Below are 23,569 nucleotides of genomic sequence, written 5' to 3'. Positions count from 1 at the left end.
AGAAAATAACAACTAAGAAAATTAGTAATTAAGAATGAAGAAAATAAGCTTGTACCTTATATCAGGAGATGTTGGAAATGTTCTCCTCCTGCATCCACACATTTTGGCATCGTCTTAGGAAACTCCAATTCACACACATAAGTTCCTCTTCCGTAATTGAGTCTATTTCTCTCCAGATATGTTCTTTCAGTTCTTCCAAGGCGGGAGGGTTTGTGGCTACGCTTTATTTTTTAAGCTCCCTCATAAATAAAAGTCACAAACAGTTAAATCTGGGGATCGTGACGGCCATAAGCCCAATTTCCTCAATGGAGTTTAATATGTCATTAGCTGTATGCATGGTGGCAGAGACTTGCTGAAAACACCCATTTCGACAGTCAGTTTGTCAAAAAATGGTTCAAGTATATTATCCCTGTATCTTTGTGCATTAATTGTGCCCTGAAATAAGATAGATCCCATAATTCTGTATCCATTCACTGCACTCCATACTCCGATCTGTTCGTCATGTAGAGGAATTTATCATATGCGATGGGGGTTTTCTGTACTCCAATATCTGTTATTCTGCATCGATACTTACCCGTGTAAATGGAACTATGATTCGTTAGAGAAAAATATTAAGCGTGGATCAATTATGTTATCATGAACGTTTCGCAACATCCAGTTACAAAAACCTACCCGCTTATGACCACGTGGATGCATTTCGTGTACTACAGTTACCTTGTATGGTTTCAATTTTAACATTTTTGTAGCCTGCCATGCTGAGCTCTTCGAAGCCCCAGCTTCTTGTCCAAGTTGTGTTAGGGATTTTGTAGGCATATGTTCTAATTTTTCTGCGATTTTGTTCACTTTCTCTTCATTAAGCACTAGGTGCTGTATGTTCTGTTATTTATCTTATTTACTGTATTTTATGCATAAACAGATTTGGTTTTTAATAACAAGGTTATGATGACAAAGAATTAAAACCATACAAATTAGCAGTGACCATCAAATCAGCAACTTATAATCATTTCAAATAAAAACAACTGAATTTATAGGCATTCATAATGCAAGATATAGTAGTAATCTCACGTTGAAGTGTTCATAATGGAAAAACCTGAAGTTATTGTGTTATCGTCTTTGTACACATTCAAGACTTCACTTTCTTAGATATGTAGATGTGGTACAGTCTTATAAGTATTGTAAGAATGAAGATAAGACCTAACTTCTTGTATAGGTAGAACTTGCTTAGTTAAATAAAGAACAGGCAAGACAGACAGACAGGTTGCGTTGCCAGAAACCTTCAGTATGTTAATGCGATGTTAAACCACTTGCAAAAAAAGAAAAACAACTAAAGTAATTGGTTATAAAAGCTAATAAAATAATAAATGATCAGTCATCTGGTCAGGTGCATTAGCTGAGGTTCTTATACGATTTAAGTCCTTATAATAGTGAAATCTGTATTGTAATTTTTGTTTATAACTCTGTAATCTGCCTTCACAGAAATCAATCTAATTTATAGGATACAAAAGAGGTGTTATTCCTGTCTGATAAAGGAGATGAAGAGGATAAAAAGAGGAAGCGAAGGAAGGAAACTTCTAAGAAAGATTACAGGTAATTTTTAGTTTAATGTTTTTTGAAATGTGTTATTAATTTGATGCATTTATATCGATCTTATGAATGTCCTACTGTAATTTTTTGTTGGATCATATTTTTCCTTACGTATATTCATTCATATGTTTCTGACATCTGACTTCCAACACTGTCAGGTGGTTAATTTATACATTTATATCTATAAAATCACTACACTAGTAAATAAATTTTTTCTGTTACTGTTTTTCTGTTATGAATTTACCTTAACAGAATATCAGAATATTTCATTTATTCATGAACATAACAGGCGTTCAGCCCCAAATACATGTTCACAATAAAATAATCCAACCTAAACCACCACACTCCACCATATAAACAAACACAAACAGAACAAACACCACATAATAACCTACCGTCCGGCCGAGTCATCGCCCCTGGTGAGAAGAAGGCCGCCAACCCAATGATGACTCGACTTGCCCTTCCCGTGGAGACCTCCTGAAGGCCCCAAGATCCAACCAGATTACAATGCTTTCCCTCTCACCATTCCACTCCTAATTGTAAGCCACCACGTTCACAACAATAAATAAAATAATCAAATCTCAATAATAATAATAATAATAATAATAATAATAATAATAATAATAATAATAATAATGGACAACTCCTATCACAAAAAAGGGTAAGGAAAGAAATTACCGTATCCCCCGGGCATGCCATGAGGTTCGTTGGATACTCCGGAAACGTACAACCCCCAAAATAGAGTCACCACAGCAGTCATCCTCAGAACCTCGTGCCATGCCCCTCATTCCGTTGAATTAAAACCCCAGAATCAAGAGAGAAATAATGATAAAGATAATAATAATAATATATATATATGATAGCATTATTCCTAGCAGTCATTAGCTGTAGCCGTCACCTACTCAATGTTCAAAGATGCTCATCAAGTGTCCTTATTTAAATTTTGTAACAAGTAATTCAGTTGGTCTTCAGTAAATTACGTTTTCTAGGTTAAGTAGGCTAGCTAGGTTCACCTTGTTTCGAATTTAGGTTTAGGTAATACTTTAGGTAACAATATTAACTTTAAAAATATTTGTGAATATCTGTAGGTTCGTTGGTTGTACTTACAAAGGCAGATTATCATAAGGAGTAGTACCGTAACTTCTGCAGCAACTTCTCCGGTATTCCGTATAGATATACGTTCAAACTATCGCGAAGGTAATAATTTACTACATTAAAAAACACGATACGCCTGTAAACTTCCATTTAAAAAAAAGTTAAAGAGATTACACGGTAATAGTTAACAGTCGTACTGTTATTGATTATTGTCGCTCCTCATATTCAAATATTGCATTGTTGGCTACAGTCGTGAACAAAGGGTGTAGTGTAGTCAAGTAAATATAAATAAAAATCAGCTGACCTTGTATTCCATTCATTTGTACTTCTGAGTAGGTAGTTAGTATCCGTAATTTATATTTCGCTCCCTCGATCTTTCAGTATTTATGAGCGGTTAGCTAATAATAATAAAGTTCATATATCCCAGTAATTGCAGTTCAAGTCCCGGGAGTAGTAGTAGTAGTAGTAGTTTTGACAGAAATATTTGAGAAATTATTGTAGACAACCTCGTATTTTTCAGTAGGCCTAATTAAGGACACTTTTTTTTTCTCCGTCCCGTGGAGTAGGGAAAATAATAGTAATCCACCAGCTGTAATAATCACATAACCACATTTCAGTAGAATTGTAGTGAAGATAAGGTATAATATATTAGATAGTATCTTGCCAGTTATATTCGTGTTTTTCTTCGTGTACGGCAATCCTTTTGATACTTAAGCATTTAACCAAACGCAGTGTAGTGTAGTGTAGATACATTGTAGTATAGATACAGTACATTTAGATAGTGCCGTATCTTGCCTGCTATATTCGTGTGTTATCTTTCGTGTGTATCTATTAGACCCTAATACTAATAATAATTTGTCTAAGCATTTAGCTTCGTTGGTAATCTTTGAGTACAGTAGTTCTTGCAAATTTCATTTCTGTTGTGCTTAGTAGTGACATACGGTACGGTACCGGTATCGTAATTAGGATACGCCTGAAAGTAGTTTAAAAATTACTGTAGTGTACTGTACAGTAGTATACGAGTAATATCCTATTAGAATTTAGTGTGCTTATTTTATTATTGTAAAATATTTGTGTAGTACTGGTGTAGTAGAGGTATCCGTAGAAACTCTTACTAAAATATTGTTGAAATTAGGATAGGCTTAATTGCAGTTTGGAATTGTGTAGTTCTTGTGTATTACTTTCGATATTCAGTAATTAACAGCAGTTTTTATCCTGTTAGGGGTTGTAGGATAAAAAAAAATAGAGCACGACTAAGTAGTATTGTAGTGTAGTCGTATATTAATTACCTTATTGTTGTGTACTATCCCAGACAATATATCCCTCTGTTCATTCATTTTTTTTGCAAATAAGTTACTTTATTTTTTAATTTAAAATTTTTCCCCCATAAAGAATGGCTAAGGAGCGCGAGTGTACTTATTGTGGGTGTGGTGAGGCATTGAGGGGTATGAGGGAGGAGTTGGAAAGATTGAGGGAGATAATTAGGATTCTCACAGAAGACAGGAAGGAAGATAGGACTCCCTCAAACAATGTACAGGTTACAGTAGGTGTACAAGAGGGAGGGGAAGGAAAGGGAGGAGTTGTAGAAGATAGGTGGTCTAATGTTCTAAGGGGAAGGAGATTGCAGGCCAAGGGCTCTATTCAGGATCAGAATTCAGGACAGGTGTCTGTGCGAAATCGGTACGAGTCACTCCAGGTAGAACAACAGAGGGAAGATGAGGGACAGGGAACTGTTGCTGAGATGCATGGAAGTAGGAGGAAGGGAAAAGGTAGGAAAGGGAAATGTAAAGTAGAGGATAGGAAAAGACAGGTGGAACAGGGTCATGGGAAGGAGAAAAGGGAGGAGGAAGTAGCTTCTGCAGCTATCAGCAAAGATAGGGCTGACCAGGAGGGGAGGGGATCAAATGAGGTGGGTAGGGTTGAGGCTCTGGTCATGGGGGATTCCATCGTTAGACACGTGGGGAAAGTGTGTGGAGGAAAGGGAACCAGGGTAGAATGTTATCCAGGAATTAGGTTGAGGCAGATGTTGAGGAAAGTAGAAGAGAGGGAGGAGGGAAAGGAGAAGGTGGTAGTGTTTCACGTTGGTACCAACAACGTTAGGCAAGCTGATATAAGTACCAACATAGTTGGAGATGTGTGGGATCTGGTAAATGCAGCACGGGTGAAGTTTAAGAAAGCGGAGATTGTTATTATTGGAATACTGTGTAGAAGGGATACTGACTGGAGGGTGATTGGGGATTTAAATGAGACTATGGAGTGGGTATGTGGGAAACTGGGAGTGAAATTTCTAGATCCTAATGGGTGGGTAGGAGATAGGGATCTGCGCTCGGGTGGCCTTCATTTAAACCGCAGTGGTGCATATAAGTTAGGAAATTTGTTTGGAAGGGTAATAGGGAGGTACATTCAGGGAAAGGGGATGGCCTAGGGAGCGGTGATAAGGGAACAGGGAACTGGAAATAAGTAGGGATGACATAAAATTGTTAGTGTTGAACTGTAGAAGTATTGTAAAGAAAGGAATAGAATTAATTTAATAGATATATATTTACCAGATATTGTAATAGGAGTTGAATCATGGCTGAGAAATGATATAATGGATGCAGAAATTTTCTCACGGCACTGGAGTGTGTATCGTAGAGATAGGATAGGAAAGGTGGGAGAGGGAGTTTTCATTCTGGTGAAAGAAGAATTTGTAAGCTACGAAAAAGTTAAAGATGAGACACATGAAATTCTAGGTGTAAGGCTCATTTCTAAAGATAATAGGCAACTTGATATATTTGGAGTGTACAGATCGGGAAAGGGTAGCACTGATGCGGATTCAGAATTATTTGATAGGATAGTCAGCTATGTGGGAAACGACATGGAAAGAAATGTGATTGTAGCGGGAGATCTGAATTTGCCAGATGTCAATTGGGAAGGAAATGTGAACGACAGGAAGCATGACCAACAAATGGCAAATAAGTTAATATGGGAAGGACAGCTGATTCAGAAAGTGATGGAACCAACCAGAGGGAAAAATATCTTGGATGTGGTGCTGATAAAACCAGAAGAGCTCTATAGGGAAACTGAAGTAATACATGGTATTAGTGATCATGAAGCTGTTTTTGTGGTAGTTAAAAATAAATGCGATAGAAAGGAAGGTCTTAAAAGTAGGACTGTTAGGCAGTACCATATGGCTGATAAAGCAGGTATGAGGCAGTTTCTAAAAAGTAACTATGATCGGTGGAAAACGGTAAATAAAAATGTAAACAGACTGGGATGGGTTTAAAGAAATTGTTGAGGAATGCGAAAACAGGTTTGTACCTGTAAGGGTGGTAAGGAATGGTAAAGACCCACCTTATTATAATAGAGAAATAAAGAGACTAAGAAGGAGGTGCAGACTGGAAAGAAATAGTTAGAAATGGCTGTGGAAGTAAGGAGAAATTGAAGGAACTTACTAGAAAATTGAATCTAGCAAAGAAGGCAGCTAAGGATAAGATGATGGCAAACATAATTGGCAGTCATACAAATTTTAGTGAAAAATGGAAGGGTATGTATAGGTATTTTAAGGCAGAAACAGGTTCCAAGAAGGACATTCCAGGAATAATTAATGAACAAGGGGAGTGTGTATGTGAGGATCTTCAAAAGGCAGAAGTATTCAGTCAGCAGTATGTAAAGATTGTTGGTTACAAGGATAATGTCGAGATAGAGGAAGAGACTAAGGCCAAAGAAGTAATAAAATTTACATATGATAACAATGACATTTACAATAAGATACAAAAGTTGAAAAATAGAAAAGCGGCTGGAATTGATCAGATTTCTGGGGATATACTAAAGACAATGAGTTGGAATATAGTACCATATCTGAAGTACTTATTTGATTGTTGTTTGGTCGAAGGAACTATACCAGATGAATGGAGAGTTGCTATAGTAGCCCCTGTATATAAAGGAAAGGGTGATAGACCTAAAGCTGAAAATTACAGGCCAGTAAGTTTGACATGCATTGTATGTAAGCTTTGGGAAGGCATTCTTTCAGATTATATTAGACATGTTTGTGAAATTAATAACTGGTTCGATAGAAGGCAATTCGGTTTTAGGAAAGGTTATTCCACTGAAGCTCAACTTGTAGGATTCCAGCAAGATATAGCAGATATCTTGGATTCTGGAGGTCAAGTGGACTGTATCACGATTGACATGTCTAAAGCATTTGATAGGGTGGATCATGGGAGACTACTGGCAAAAATGAGTGCAATTGGACTAGACAAAAGAGTGACTGAATGGGTTGCTATATTTCTAGAAAATAGATCTCAGAGAGTTAGAGTAGGTCAAGCTTTGTCTGACCCTGTAATAGTTGAGAGGGGAGTTCCTCAGGGCAGTGTTATTGGACCTTTGTTTTCTTATATATATAAATGATATGAGTAAAGGAGTGAAATCGGAGGTAAGGCTTTTTGCGGATGATGTTATTCTCTATAGAGTGATAAATAAGTTACAAGATGTGAGCAACTGCAACATGACCTCGAAAATGTTGTGAGATGGACAGCAGGCAATGGTATGTTGATAAACGGGGCTAAAAGTCAGGTTGTGAGTTTCACAAATAGGAAAAGTCCTCTCAGTTTTAATTACTGCGTTGATGAGGTGAAAGTTCCTTTTGGGGATCATTGTAAGTATCTAGGTGTTAATATAAGGAAAGATCTTCACTGGGGTAATCACATAAATGGGATTGTAAATAAAGGGTACCGATCTCTGCACATGGTTATGAGGGTGTTTAGGGGTTGTAGTAAGGATGTAAAGGAGAGGGCATATAAGTCTCTGGTAAGATCCCAACTAGAGTATGGTTCCAGTGTATGGGACCCTCACCAGGATTACCTGATTCAAGAACTGGAATAAATCCAAAGAAAAGCAGCTCAATTTGTTCTGGGTGATTTCCGACAAAAGAGTAGCGTTACAAAAATGTTGCAATGTTTGGGTTGGGAAGAATTGAGAGAAAGAAGAAGAGCTGCTCGACTAAGTGGTATGTAAACTGTATATAGGATAATATCTTTTGTTTATTTCCACCTATTCAATACATTACATGTATATTTCTAATCGCAAAGAATAACATACAGTTAACCCTGTAGAGAAAAAATATTTAAAAAAACTAAACATATTAATATAAGATAATCGGATTAATCTACTTTCAAAAAATAAATAAAAAGAAAATATATTCATGCTTCTAAAAGTACAGTATAATATCAATAATAAAAACAAAACATAAATTTGAAATAATTGACTATAAAATTTAACACGATAAACATGTATTGAATAGGTGGAAATAAACAAAAGATATTATCCTATATACAGTTTATGAAACTTTCAATACGGACGAAAAATGATTTTCATCACTTGTAATAAGTGGTATGTTCCGAGCTGTCAGCGGAGAGATGGCGTGGAATGACATTAATAGACGAATAGGTTTGAATGGCGTTTATAAAAGTAGGAAAGATCACAATATGAAGATAAAGTTGGAATTCAAGAGGACAAACTGGGGAAAATGTTCATTTATAGGAAGGGGAGTTAGGAATTGGAATAACTTACCAAGGGAGATGTTCAATAAATTTCCAATTTCTTTGAAATCATTTCGGAAAAGGCTAGGAAAGCAACAGATAGGGAATCTGCCACTTGGGCGACTGCCCTAAATGCAGGTCAGTATTGATTGATTGATTGACTGCACTTGCATCACATTATTGTTCCTGACCTACACCTAATCAATACTCCAAACAACAACACTCAGCATTTCAGCACTTGCATTCCAACCAACTCTAACACAAACAGAAAAACCTTGCCTTCATGCAATCCCAAATCATTACCCAACTCCACATACTTAACTAAGTACTCGACACAGTTTCCATTTCAGATACACCCCCAAATCAAAATTTACAAACTCTAAAATTTGCAAAATAACACCACTTCTCACCACATTTCAACAATAGTCCTCAATAACTTCAACCATTTTATACCACTACTTCTCCAACACCTCATTTCAGCAATATGACACATCATAACTTTAATCATAACACATAATCATAAATACCAAGCCCTCAATAACTCTACATACCATTTCTCCATCACCACATTTCAACCATCTTATACCACCACTTCTCCAATACCACATTTCAGCAATAGCCCTCAATAACTTATCCATCTCCGCCCTTTCCAAGACCACATTTCAGCGATATAGCACCAGCTCCACCTCATATACCACCTCTCCATCCAAAAAAATTCAGCAATAAATAATCAGATTAAATACCAAACCGCCTTCACTTACAACTTACTCATGAGTACACCACCACTTCTCCATACTTCTCCAACTCCACATTTCAACATATACCACCTCTACTTCTCCGACAATAACACTCACTTTCTACCATGCACCATCTTATATCACCACTTCTCCAACCCCACATTTCAACAATATAACACCTCCTAACTTAATCATAACACATAATCATAAATATCAAGCCCTCAATAACTTCCAACACCACATTTCAGCAATATAACACAGTCCTCAATAACTTCAACCATTTTATACCACCACTTCTCCAACACCTCATTTCAGCAATATGATACATCATAACTTAATCATAACACATAATCATAAATACCAAGCCCTCAATAACTCTACATATCACTTCTCCATCACCACATTTCAACCATCTTATACCACCACTTTTCCAATACCACATTTCAGCAATAGCCCTCAATAACTTATCTATCTCCACCCTTTCCAAGACCACATTTATACCACCTCTACTTTTTCGACAATAACACTCACCTTCTGCCATCCACCATCTTATATCACCACTTCTCCAACACCACATTTCAACAATATAACACCTCCTAACTTAATCATAACACATAATCATAAATACCAAGCCCTCATTAACTTCCAACACCACATTTCAGCAATATAACACCAACTCCACCTCATATAATACATCATAGCTTACATACCACTTTTCCATCACCACATTTCAGCCTCCACAAATAAATACCATCATAACTTCCAACTCCACAAACATCACCTCCATCTCTTAATTACTTACTTACTCACTTTATTATTGTTTTTGCTTCTTGTTACAATACCCTCATTACTTTTCGTAGCTCCCTACATGACCGTTAAGTCTCTATTTCTCCCTCTGCTCCAACTCTGTTCGCTTCCCAGCCTTCTGCCCATGCCTCTATCCCAACTCAGATTGAGACACCCCCTGGTTGCCTCTGACATCACCTTTTTACCCTGCGCTTCTCTTACTTTGCTGCTTTCACTCCCCTGCCTTTCTTCTTCACTGCTTATGGTTACCTTTTCACTTGGCACCTCTCCCTGGGCTTCTTCACTGCTTATGATCACATTTTCACTTGGCACCTCTCCCTGACCCTCTTCACACTGCACACTGTTACTAATATCTCACCTCACTTCCCCACCTTTCGTTGCACTACTCACTTTTTCTTCGTCTTCTTTTATTCTCCTGTCTAAGTCAATCAATCTATTTACAGACCAGATTCTCTTCCAATTTCTGCCTGCTACCACTAGTTCTTGCCCTTTAATAGTCGCTCTCAACCCTTGATTTATTGCACGAAACTTGTGTTTTCTGAGTACTTTCTCGTTCCTAACCGCCTCCCATCCCACGTCTCTCTTGATCCATATTTTCTCTCTCTGCACATTACTCGCATTTCTTATCACAGCATCAGCCATCAACGTAGAAAACAGTTCTAGTTTGGTAGGCCTGTTGCCCCTAATTTTTCCCACCCTCTGCACATCGTCTATATCTACTTCACTAAAGTTAAGTTTCAATTTCCCCTGTATTAAATCCACTACTTTATAAGTTGTAAGTACTTTGTCTTCTCTCAACTCCTCAGGCACACCATATATAAATAAGCACTTCTTTCTTCGATATAAAGTATTGGCTTCCACTTCTATTTTCAGCTTCAAGTTCTCCTCTTCTAATCGTCCTATTTTTTCCCTTAATGTTACAACTTCTTCGGTGTTATGTCTCACTTGTGCTGTTATATCTTCCGTTTTTTCTCTTAACCATACCTCCATTTTTCCAAACTCCCTGGTTTGTTCTTTAATCATATTTTTAATTTGCTCAAAAGGGCCAACTTCTTCCACCACCTCTTTTACGGCTCTTTTGAATGCGTCCATATTTTCCCTTTCCTCATTTCTACCAGAGGTCGGGCCTGGATTCAGCTCGACCCCCCCCCCCCCCATGCATAGCAAAATTATAATCACCGCCGCTGATAGCAATAGTTCACCTTTTCTCTCCAAATCCATTTTACACCCTCCTAATTTCATTTCTTCTTTCTTCACTCTTCCCTGCCATCTTCCTACCGTCGCCCTGTACTGCTCTACACCAATCATTGTCGGCACACTTCTCCACAACCTTCCTGCACTCGGCACTTTCACCCACACCTCCCACTCCCGGGACCCTCCACTCATTGCGACCTCACTCGTCCGTGGCTTAGGCAAGACTGCGCTGTTATGAATTATATTATCTTTTTTTTTTTAGTGATGACCGTAATCTGCTCACTCACACTCTATAATATATACCAGACGAATCAGCTGCCCTTACCAATATTTTGTTCTGCAGCTCTGCAAACATGTGAGATTGTCATGAAGTCTGTATTGCTCTACTAGCATACTAATGCACTGTAAGCACATCCTGCAAACAATTCTGAACACTGTTGTTGTCCCTGTCATGAGACTATAGACCATTAGGAAAATATGACCTTTTTCAATCATTTATTGTCTATCATGTTACTACGTTAAGATGTTGTGTCAAGCGACCGGGTATAGCAAAATGCGAAATTAACGCTTAAAACTACTGTCCAGTGATGTGGAGAGCATACAAAACAGCAAACTAGAGGGATAACATACTCTAAGGCATTTTTAATACAGGTCTCACTCACAGCTGTGGCGTAGCGCATGTGGTCAAATGCTAGCCTACCAATTAATGGAATTTTGCATTGATAGTTTGAATCCGTCGTACTAAATTTTTATCACTATGAAGCTTCATTGTTTAAACACAGGCCAGTATATGCCACACGCAAGCAGTAAAACACTGCTATAATTGTTTTTTTGCGCTGCGCACAGTGCAATGCTATAAGGTTGGAATGAAGTCATCTCAGTCATGCTCCTTATCTACGGGGAGGCAAGTGAGAATTTTTCGCAGGCACTACATCTGTATCAGGAAAGGTATCGGTACAAGTGACACCCAATTGCAAAATCTTTCTGCAGTGTTAAAAGACTACGAAAAAGAGGGGTACTTCAGACGATACCACTTGTCCGAGAGAAGACCGTAACATCTGGTGAGAATAAGGAGACTGTTCCAGACACAGCTTGCAATAACCTACATGAGCGCGATTGCACAACAGGTGAACATCAGTTGTGCTTCCTAACTATGAATATTGTATGTGTATCTATATCACCCCTATCATCTGCAGCCACACCAGGAGCTCCACAGGCAGGAGTTCAAAGCTCAAATAAATTTCTATTGGTGGCTATTAGGAAATCTGGAAAATGATACAGCATTCCTGTCGAAAATCTTATTCTCAGACAAATCACAATTTCACAATAATGGTACCATCAACCGCCACAATATGCACCGTTGGAGTACTGATAATTCCCACTGTGTGCAGCAGGCAGCCTATCAAGTACTATGGGGAGTGAATGTATGGTGTGGAATCTTGGGCGATTGCCTTATGGACTGTATTTCTTTGAGGGTCATTTAATAGGAGAATTGTTTACGATGTGGTTTCAACAGGATGGAGCTCCATCACATTGGGCATTAGTTGTCCGTAACGATCTGAATAATGAGACACACAAAGGAAAATGGGTAGTAAGAGGAGGACCTGTCTCTTGGCCTGCCAGGCCACCAGATTTAACACCATTAGACTCCTTCCTGTGTGAGCATTCAAAACAGTTTACACACGGAAGCCAGAAAATCCCAAGTGGCTTTAACAACTCTTTGCCAAAACCTGCATATCAGTGCTACAGCGCACTAGAATATCTATTCAGCGGCATGCCCAGCTGTGCATAAACCAACCAGGTCATCACTTTGAGCACTCACTAACGTAACTAGCCATTGTTAGTCCAGTTTGGTTCCCCCCCCCCGCTACCTACCCAGTCTTCGTCCAACCCTGTTGACATATCGGCCCTTCTTAGGGTCACATACACTTTGTCACTGAAAATTTGCATTAAGAAAAGGATATTTTACATACATTAAGAGACAGTAAAATAAAAGAGTACCACCTGTCACATTTAAGACTGGTACGTTATAGCATTTGGCTTGCTCTTACCATCTGCGCTATACTGCACTGTGGCACAGTCATCTTCCAGGGGAATAGCTCCTTGACACCTGTACTGCAGGACGGAGACAAGCTGGTGGAGGCTCAATTATGCTCTGGGGAACATTCACGTGAGCATCCACTGGTCCAGTGGAGCTCATGCAAGGCACCAAGACGGCCAAGAAGTATCGTACACTGGTTGCAGACCACGTACACCCCTTCATGACGATCATGTTTCCCAACGGCAGTGGCATTGTTCAACAAGATAATGCGCTATGCCACAAGGCCAGGAGAGTGATGAAGTGGTTTGAGGAACGCAGTGGCGAGTTGCAATTGATGACTTGCCAGGTAACCCGATAGAACACATCTTGGTGTCAGAGCTCACCACTCGCCTCCCTCCCAGGAATTTATGAGAATTACGAGGACGGTTTGAAAAGTTCTCGGAATCACCGCCAGATGTCAGTGCTAGAGCAACGAGGTTCCCGCGCAATAATCACACATACTTTGTGAGTGAACACGTTGCGCGTCAACAGGAGTGTGGTAGTGACGACTCTTTGTTGTTGTTCCCACGTAGTGATTTGTGACAGTGGAAAAAACTGAGATTCGAGCAGTGATTAAATACTTTGTAAAGAAAGGTATGAAAGCAAAGGAAATTCATGCCGACTTTCAGAACACACTGGGGGACTCTGCTCCTTCATTTTCAACTGTTGCCAAGTGGACCAGCGAGTTTTAATTTGGTCGAGAGAGCTTGGATGATGATCCGCGTAGTGGACGGCCAAAAAGTGTTACAACCCCAGAATTTATCGCAAAAGTGCATAAAATGGTCATGGAGGATCGTCGACTGAAAGTGCGGGAGATTGCTGAAGCTGTAGGGATGTCTTCTGAATGTGTATATTATATTTTAACCGAAGAATTGGGTATGAAAAAATTATCTGCAAAATGGGTGCCACGGCTCTTGACATTGGACAATAAACGCACCAGATTGGAAATGTCCGAACAAAGTCTGGCCCGTTTTCAGTGAAACCAACAAGATTTTTTGTGCCGGTTTGTGACTACTGATGAAACTTGGGTCCACTACTATACCCCAGAGACAAAACAGCAGTCAAAGCAGTGGAAACAGGCTGATTCACCACCACCAAACAAAGCAAAGGCAGTGTGTTTGGCCGGAAAGGTCATGGCCTCAGTTTTCTGGGATGCAAAAGGCATTCTGCTGATAGATTATCTTCCTACTGGCCAAACAATTATGGGGCAATACTATGCAAACCTCCTAGACCAACTAGAGGAAAAGATACGCGAAACAAGGCCTGGTTTGGCAAGGAGAAAGGTTATCTTTCATCAGGACAACGCTCCGCCGCACACAAGTGTTATTGCCATGGCAAAACTTCATGAAATGGGGTACGAATTTTTGCCACATCCACCTTATTCACCTGATTTGGCACTATCAGACTTTCATCTATTCCCCAAGCTGAAAATTTTCCTTGGTGGACGGAGATTTTCTACAAGGGAAGAACTGACAGCTGAATTGGAGAGGTATTTTGCAGGTCTGGAGGAATCTCATTTCCGAGATGGGATCAAGGCATTGGAACATCGCTGGGCCAAATGCATTAGTCTACAGGGAGACTATGTTGAAAAATAAAAGCAATTCCACCGAGGTAAGATAGTTAATTCTAGTATATTCCGAGAACTTTTCAAAGCACCTACGTAGGTGACTTGTGTGTGCAGATGTGGTGCCAACTCCCTGCAGCGACCTACCAAGGCCTCATTGTTTCCATGCCAAGACCTGTTGCCGCTGTTATCCGTGCCAAAGGTGGACATACTGGCTGTTAGGTAGGAGCTCATAATGTTCTGGCTGATCAGTGTATTTGTGTAGGCTGTAAATTCAAAGATATCCGTTGCAGTGTGTTTACTGTGCGTACCAAAAGGACAGATGTTTCCTGGATGTAGATAGAACTGCGGTTTGCATAAAACTTTATTGGTAGGGGCATATGATTCACCTGGTATAATTTTAACTTTGCTATAAGGTCTGGCTATCAATACATTTCATGACCTGTATTAGAAATTTTAAAACAAATTTAGTGACAAGTAAATGTGATAAAACGATACTTTCAACCAGGCAGGAAGATGGTGATGAGATACACTAAGTAAAGTCCATTGCAAAGTGATAAGATCTCTTAATGAAAATGTTCTCAGTGATAGAAAATTCAAACATCATTTATGTTAATGTACTTGCAACAAAGATTTATATTCTTTACATAACATTTAATAAAGAATTAATGATTTGGTTTATATCTGAAAACAAAAATAATTTTAAGATTGTAAGCGCATTTCACTTTAATGCCTTATAAATGAGCCTTTTTTTCTTTCTTTTTTTCACAGTGACCTGATACCTGATACACCTCCATAAGGTTCTGTAACACAGAAATGTCCATTCTCCTTCATGCAGAATTATAGATGTCTTTAGTTTTTTAACATTATCATTCTGCTACTGTGTTTTCACAGTAAGTGCCTATATAATGTAGCCAGTATATGCTCTTGCAAAGATTACCCTTGCGAGTTCCATAGGGTTAATGTCTGGAGAAATGGCTGGCCACTCCATTATATTAACATCTTTCTGCTGAAACCACTTCTTGGTGAACTTGGCTCGATGGATTGATGCATTGTCTTGTAGGAATACTGAGGAATATACCATTCTCCTACGCAACTGGTAAAAGATGCGTTACCATCATATGTGGCTGCTTCTTCTTTACTTATATTTCAAAATATTGTTCTGACTGACCATTCTGGATGTGGACTTGTGGATACTGATATTGGGATCTTATGAGTATTGTCCCAGCATTGTTCCACCAGCACTAAGCTTTTGAACAACTTGGTCTTTTTCGTTTAGGTGTCAGCTTCTGTGAACTTGCTGGCAACTTCCTTTTCTTCCATAATTTTCCTTTAACTTCAGGAAATTGTTTACTACAGTAGGTGGTCTGACACTTCTTGCTATTTCCTTCTTTGTAGGCTGTACTCTCTCCCTGGTTAAAGTAGGGCACTTGTGACTTGTGACCAATTTTAACCTTCACACATACAAAACGCACATCTTAGCTTATGCTGTAACTACAGCCAAGAAGGAATTGAAATAGAAACAGTATTTCTATGACAGAAAATGAGTAGTCTTATCATTTTTCAAAAGTAGATGTACTCTGTTATTGAAATTTACCGGTAACAAATAATGTGGCAGAGCTATATGTTTATAAATGTTGTGTGTTTCATTCCATTATCAGTTTCATGCTTGGATTGTTTACTATGTCAGTACACCACAAAAATATAGTGATCTTATCAATGTGTAAGACACCATATATATACATAAGAAAGGAAATGTCAAAATACTTGTAAGGGAATATTTTTAATTACCGTACTGTATATACGCGAATAATCTCCACAACTTTAAAAAAAATTATGGTGAAAATTTGGGGTGCAGGTATTATTTGCATCAAGGTCGGTACAGTACTTCTGACATACAGAATATGGTAGTTGGTATTTTCTGCGCACTCTGTTGGCAAATCTGTTCCGCCAAAACCAGAAACATATCGCATCAGTTAGATGGCATCAGTTATCACGTTTAGGATGGCCGGTGTGAGTTCTTGTTATAGGTTGCTCACGGCTAAAGAAAAACTCCACATTATTGAAGAGATGGAGGAAATTGGTAATCTAACTGCAGGAAGGAAGTGTTTTGTAAACAAGAGTTCCATACATGATTGGAGAAAAAATAAGGCTTGTCTTCAACAGACAAGCAGTAACCACCATACATTTCGCAGACAAAAGGCAAACTTTCCAGAAATCAAAAACATTATGTGCAAAAATGGGACTGAAAAGATCAGTTTGGATATGCAGTCACAAGTGATGTGTGAGTTAAAAGCTGTAACAAAAGCAAGAGTGTTCTATGGGTTGTAAGCCTAGCTGTGGATGATTCATGCGTGTTTCTGAATGAAATTATTTCACTTTTCATAGGAAAGCTAGGACTACATAATGTTTCCCAACCAGTTATGAAGAAAATATTCTGAATTTCGGTTTGCATCAGAGAAATTACATTTAATTTGCAGAGTGGTAATGCAGATGAGACATATTTATTGTAATGTAGTATTTACGGTTTTCAGTAAGTAGTACATAATAATAGAAGAAAGAGAAGAAGTACATTAGAGCAAGTATGACTTATAGTGAGAATCTTGTTGTAACGACAATTATTTTATGCCACTTGAAAATTCCTATATTAAATTGTGTAATATATGAAGGTTGGAACTTAAATAGTGGCAACTATTTATTTACAACAGATACAAAAGAGTTACATGTTAGCAACCCGTACTGTCCTTCAGTGTAGTCACCAGCGTTGCCAGCGATATGGAAGTCGTAGAATACCTTTAGCAGAGCCTGTTCTGTTGATGGTGTGAATGGAGCGGTCTGCTGCCTGTCGAATCTCTGCAACAGTTCTGAAGCGAATGCTCACGAATTGTCTGGTTTCGATCACTGTCTAGTAACGCGGCAAGAGCATGCACTTCTTCATCACTCGTAGGACGACCTACCCGATGAATGTCCGCCACAGTTTGCCGACCATCATTGATGCTTTTACCCAACGTGCCACTGTTCTGTAAGGCAATGCAGATTTCCCGCAAGCCTCTTGAAGACCTTGATGACACTGTCGTGCTGTACAACCTCTGGCACATTCAATCTTGATCCAACTTTGTTGTTCCTGTTTGGAAAACATAGACCGCTAGCTCACACGTGACCGTGTTTCTCTCGCTTGTGCGCACGCAGGTGATGTGGGAAGGGCAGGTCCATTTCCTCTGAGGTAAGGTAGGTATGTAACCAACCTGTGCTATCAGCAACAATATTAGATTCCATTGCATAGCATCTCCACAGCAGTGTTGCCACTATTTAAGTTCCAACACTCGTATTTCAGTTACAGTGGGAACCATTTTACTGATTCATCTGTTTTTATGAGTGATTTAGTACAAGTTTTCTCCGTCATTGATATACACTGCAGTGTTTATATTCAATACGATCGATCATCTTCCGTATCGACTTTTCACTACATGCACTAACAAGCTCTCTCTCTAACATTTGAAGGTATTGTTGAAGTCATTTAGTTATACCTGTCGACTCGTGACTCCATCTGGTGTAAAAGGACGTTCAGATTCAAAACAGAGTGGAAGAATGTGTTTTCACAGTAAATGCCTATATAATGTAGCCAGTAGCAGTTGTTAACTCATTAGAAATAAAGGCGTATATAAAATGATTACTTAATTTCAATAATTGGTACTGAAATGAAATAAGAATGTGATACTCCTCAAGCCTGTATCACTGATTTCGTTGGTTAAGCTATATATTCTTACGTCTGGTTAAATTTCAAAAAGGCTGTTTCTACATAAATAGCAAAAAGGTTATCATTACTGGGACCTGAGATGTATTTTCATGATACATGCATGCTTAAGATGACACTATTTGTGTAAGACAAATGTAATTCTTCCCACAGAAGCCTCTGAAGTGGTTCTATTACAGTTTTTAAGTATGAATTTGAACCTGTGCATTTAGATGGTATCAAAATTATAAAACCAACGAGTAAGCTGCGGTATGGAAATAATCTGTGTAAACATAAGTTTTGAACTATCTGTTTGCTGTTTCATTGAGATTTCAATGGTTTTTTTTTTTCTTTCTTCAGAATTTTATGAAAAATTGGATATAATATAAATCCACTATAATGAATAAATTCTTGCTATAATGGACTTTTGCTATTTTAATATTTAACAAGACTAACCTATATGATTACAAAAATTATAAAAACCAAACAAATTTTTTTTTTTTTTTTTCAAAATTTCCCTTCTTGAAATTGGGGTGGTTTTGGTGATTATTGTTTTAAGGGGAAGTACAGCTAGGCAACCATCCTCTATTAACGCTAATCAGTGGGAAAAAATGGAAGGGATCTGACACTTCGAAAAATGAAGCCCATGTTCCGAAGTTCAGAGCCCCTGGGGCCCCTTTTATATAGCTGCCTCTTATGACAGACAGGTTATACTGTGGATTTTATTCTATTGCCCCCATCCTCAGGGAGTTAAAATTGGGGTGCAGAAATTATGCGATAGTGGGTATTATTTGCATACATACAGTATGTTTTGTAAATTATATATGACTTCTGAGACTGCATTATAATTGTTATGCAATGCTCCTTGATAGAAAATATTTTAAGTTACATTTTGCATATTTTGCATGAATTCCAATTATTATGTTACGCTATTTGTATAGCTTATGTAAGTTTTATTCTTGGTAATGGAAAGGATATTTCCTCCTGAAACTAATCACCACCACCAGCACTTAATGGAAAGAAACAAACACTGTAGAATGCTAATTAGTTTATTAATAATATCACCTATTCACTTGCAAAGAAACAAACAAGTGACAAATCAAGTTGTATATCATCAGCATCGTCATCAGTTCTCTGCCTGTCAGCAGGTTTTCATATGCATTTTCACACCAGGCAATTGGTGGGGCTGTACCTTAATTAAGGCCATGGCTGCTTCCTTCCCACTCCTAGGCCCTACTTATCCCATTGTCACCATAAGACCTATCTGTGTCGATGCGACTCAAAACAAATTGTAAAAAAAATGTCTTCTGCCATCTGTTTAGTCTTCCACTATCTTCCATTAATTTTCATACTGTCCATCATCTGTTACCTCTTTCTTCCTCTTCCTCCCAACTTTCTCTATGCAACTTTTCCTTCCAGTGCCTGTATTAATAAACATTTTCTTCGTAAACAGTGACCTAACCAATTCTTCTTTCTCATTTGAACGGTTTCCTGAATTGTCTTCCTTTCTTCACCTAGTTTTTCCAATACTACTTCATTCCTTAATTTGTCTCGCTGGTTGATCTTCTCCATTATTCTCCATACCCACATTTCAAAAGATCAATCTTCTTTCTTCCTCCGTTCTCGAAGTCCATGTTGTATATAGAAAGTGGAATATAATGAGGAACTTTTAAGGATAATATAAAGACATGTTAGCATCAGAAGAGGGAGCGATAGAAGAAGCAACAAGGACAAACATGGAAACACAAATGGACAAGTACAATCTCCACATTTTTGTACATTGCTCAATTCTTCTAAATCCATTTTTTTATCTTTATCTTTTATTACCTTACCGTTTTCTGTATTTATCCAGCACTTCCCACATCAATAATGAAGATCAGTCAAGTGGCCCCTGTGTGAGTGTTGAAGCCTGCTCTCTTGATGAAGCTGAGATGCAGAAATGAGTTTATCATGGCTGAGAAGAAAATTGTGTTGAAGAATTGAGATGGATGAGAAGAGAGGCTGTGTGAGAATAGTGGAGAATGTCTTTGTCCTTTTGTGTTTGCAGGTTTGTCCTCTTAGGTTGCTCCCTTCTCTGATGCTGACCTGTCTTTGTATTATCCTTCAATGTTCCTCATCATGTTCCACTCTGCGTGTTTATCCTGTTACATGTTCCTATTATTTGTGTTCCTTTCTGTATAAGGCTTGATTTGCTGGGAGGTTTTTTCCATTCCTTTCCATTACTTATATTGACTTGGGTTCCTTTTAACCTTTTGTGTATATCTGTGTTCCTAATCTTTTACTTGGAAATGAATAATTGAAGGGCTGAGAACCATAGTGGGCCAAATCCACCAATCGTCGAAATTGAGTTAATGCCATCTAGCGGTTAATTTCTGACTTAGGTATTATCTCTTCAACTGGACTATCTCTACGTCTTCCCATTTATGTGCTACAGGGTCACAAAATATCAACCAAATTGAACTAACCGCTGGAGGTAGTGCCATATTGGGCCAAATCCGCATGACCAATCCCTTGCTAGCTCTGAGTCACGTGATATGCGTAGTATCATGGCAGACATCGGCCACGTGGAAAATAAAAGCAGTGATTTGACATTCAGCAGACCCTCCTCCTTCCCTTAATAACAAGTAGCATTTATTTTTACAAGAGGAAGTTTTGGGTGTATAATGTAGGAATGCATAACTGTGAGGATGAGAAAGGGTACATGTACTTGTGGGGTGAAGATACAGCACAAAGGGGCCCAACAGAAGTAGTTTCATGTATTCTGTGTTACCTGAGGAACATCAGCATAACAGCAAATCATTTATTAGCCTATTCAGACACTTGTGGTGGTCAGAATAGGAATCAGTATATTGCATCTTTGTGGGCACATTAGTTCATTATTCCCAATCTAAAACTATTGATCATAAGTTCCTAGAACCTGGCCATTCATATTTGCCTAATGACAGAGATTTTAGTACTATTGAAACTTGTAAGGCAAAATCACTGTTTTCGGTAGAAGATTATGTGACCTTAGTTGAGGAATATAGGAGAAATAAGCCCTTTAGTGTGAAGAAAATGGAACAGAAAGAATTTGTGAACATTAAGGAGTTCTCAAAAACCTTTGTGATTAGTAAGGAAACAGTAGATGGGGAGAAGGTTGAGTGGCTCAAAATTAGGTGGTTTCATTTCCAGTCTAATGAACCTCTTAAGATTAAGTTCAGGTACACTTTCAACGAAATGGAAGAATGGAAAATCCTTGATATTTCACCTTCTCGTAAGGGCAGGCCATCTGTAAATGTAACAACTTCAGTACCTTCACCATGGGAACTAAGTCCTGCTTACGCAGCACCCATTAAGCTGACAAAAGCTAAATATGATGATTTAATTGCCATGCTTCCATTCATTCCACCAGTTAATCATAAGTTTTTAAAGGATTTTCAATATTGTGATGTAACTACGGCAAAATGAAGTACCTTACAGTGCCATGTGGAGTTGGCCCACTGGCGTATTGTTAAAATTCATCCTTTCTGTTTAGAGCCAAAGTGGACCAAATCCACTCCAGTGGAAAATGATGGTATTCATTTACTTTTTATTTGTAAAATAATCTTTGTATTTTGCTTTGTAGTGATTAATGGATCTATTAACTATAATATGCAAATGTTGTAGTCTCTGTAATCTGTGTCTGTGAATTATAGCAGTGACTAAACTGTAACCTTAATTTTCTCCATTTAAAAAAAAAATGGCACTTGGCCCACTATGGTTCTCAGCCCTTCAATTGGCTTTGTACAGGTGTACTTATTTAAAAAAAAACTGCTTTACTTTGCACTGACACAGATAGGTCTCATGGCGACAACAGGTGCACTTAAAAATATATATATTATATGTTATTTCTTTCAAAGACATTGAAACAGAGAGTTTTCATTAAAATGCTTTTACTTGGTCAATCTCCTTTTTCAAATACAAGATTAGCACAATCTTGAAAACATACAAAAGTAATATTCTTTACAGCTATTTGATAAGCTCTGTCGAACCAAGAGAAATCCTGCTTTGGTAAAAGGGTAGACCATACAGTCAGCAACCCAATACTGAATGCTGGGCAGCTGTAATTAACTTGGTACACTAGAGAAGGCCAACAGCTGTGGATGGAGGAGCTTCCTGTGTGAAAGTGATAGTGAAGGAAATGTCACTGGAATCTATAACTGCATGTGTCTATACCCACATTGAGCAGCTTATGGGCAGTGTCAGTATTCAGAGTGGGCAGCTGTTTTTTGGAAACCTGGTAATAAGGATAACATTCTTAATGTCTGGAAGGATATCTGACTGTAAAACACCTTCCAAAACCTATGAAATATGTTTTAATGGAATATCTGTCAGGGATAGGGCATTCCCCATAAGCAATGTGCAGTTACATGTGCAGTTACATCACCCAGAAACTGCAAGATATGGGTTAAGGCTACCGTACCAAGGATGGGTATGGCTGAAGAAGCTAGTCCAGAAGCAGAACATGAAAATACATGACATATGAACTGAACTATTAATATTGGGACCATTGATAGAATAGACAGAGAGGTGGTGGATTGAGAGGAGGAGAATGTGTGTACAAGCAATCAGGTGGAAAGGAAACATGGCAAGGGAATTGGGAAGAGGTTACAAGTTGTTCTACAATGGAGCTAATGAGAGAGGAAGAAATGGAGTTGAAATTGTAATAGACAAGGTGTTGAAGGATGGAGTGTGTGGTGTAAATAGAAGAAGTAACCGAATCATGAGTATTAACTTCACTTTACTTTCACTGTTCACTACTTTTACTATTGCGAATCATGAGTATTAAGATAGATATGATAGGAAATTTGGTTACAGTGAAATGAAATGGTGTATGGCTTTTAGTGCCGAGATTGTCTGAGGACATGTTCGGCTCGCCAGGTGCAGGTCTTACGTAAAATCAGCTTCATGGTCCGTATCGCACTTCAATAGATTCACAATTAAGTATTTAATTTATTTTCCACCTAGTCGATACAATGATTGCTTAAGGCAATTTTTAATGGTCAAAAGTGGTACATGTTTCGTATATTATCAACATCTTCAGCCACATAACACTGTTTAGATGAAAAATATATAAAATTGACAAAGTAATGCTTTAGAGGAAGTGTCCTTAAAATTAACATAAGATTGACAAGATTAAAACAAACAAATAACTCAAGAGAAAATATATAAATTATTTCTACAATAGAAAGCAGTCATCAAGGAAACACTTGTACAATATTCCATAGAGAAATTGTC

General features: G+C 38.2%; 1 protein-coding gene across 6 annotated transcripts in view; it reads left to right on the top strand.

Moving 5' to 3' along the window:
• The window catches only part of LOC136873942 (transcription activator GAGA), a 200,828-nt gene that overhangs the window by 60,879 nt on the left and 116,380 nt on the right, over nt 1-23,569 (top strand). For all 6 annotated transcript variants that reach the window (XM_067147315.2, XM_067147317.2, XM_067147314.2 and 3 more), the window contains one exon: nt 1,496-1,587. In XM_067147315.2, the coding sequence (XP_067003416.2) occupies nt 1,496-1,587 (92 nt within the window). The remainder of the gene's footprint in view (nt 1-1,495; nt 1,588-23,569) is intronic.

Source organism: Anabrus simplex, chromosome 5 (genome assembly GCF_040414725.1).
Source record: "Anabrus simplex isolate iqAnaSimp1 chromosome 5, ASM4041472v1, whole genome shotgun sequence".
In the NCBI taxonomy this organism is placed as follows: domain Eukaryota; kingdom Metazoa; phylum Arthropoda; class Insecta; order Orthoptera; family Tettigoniidae; genus Anabrus; species Anabrus simplex.
Note: the sequence above shows the minus strand (reverse complement) of the source record. Positions and strands in the feature narration are given on the sequence as shown.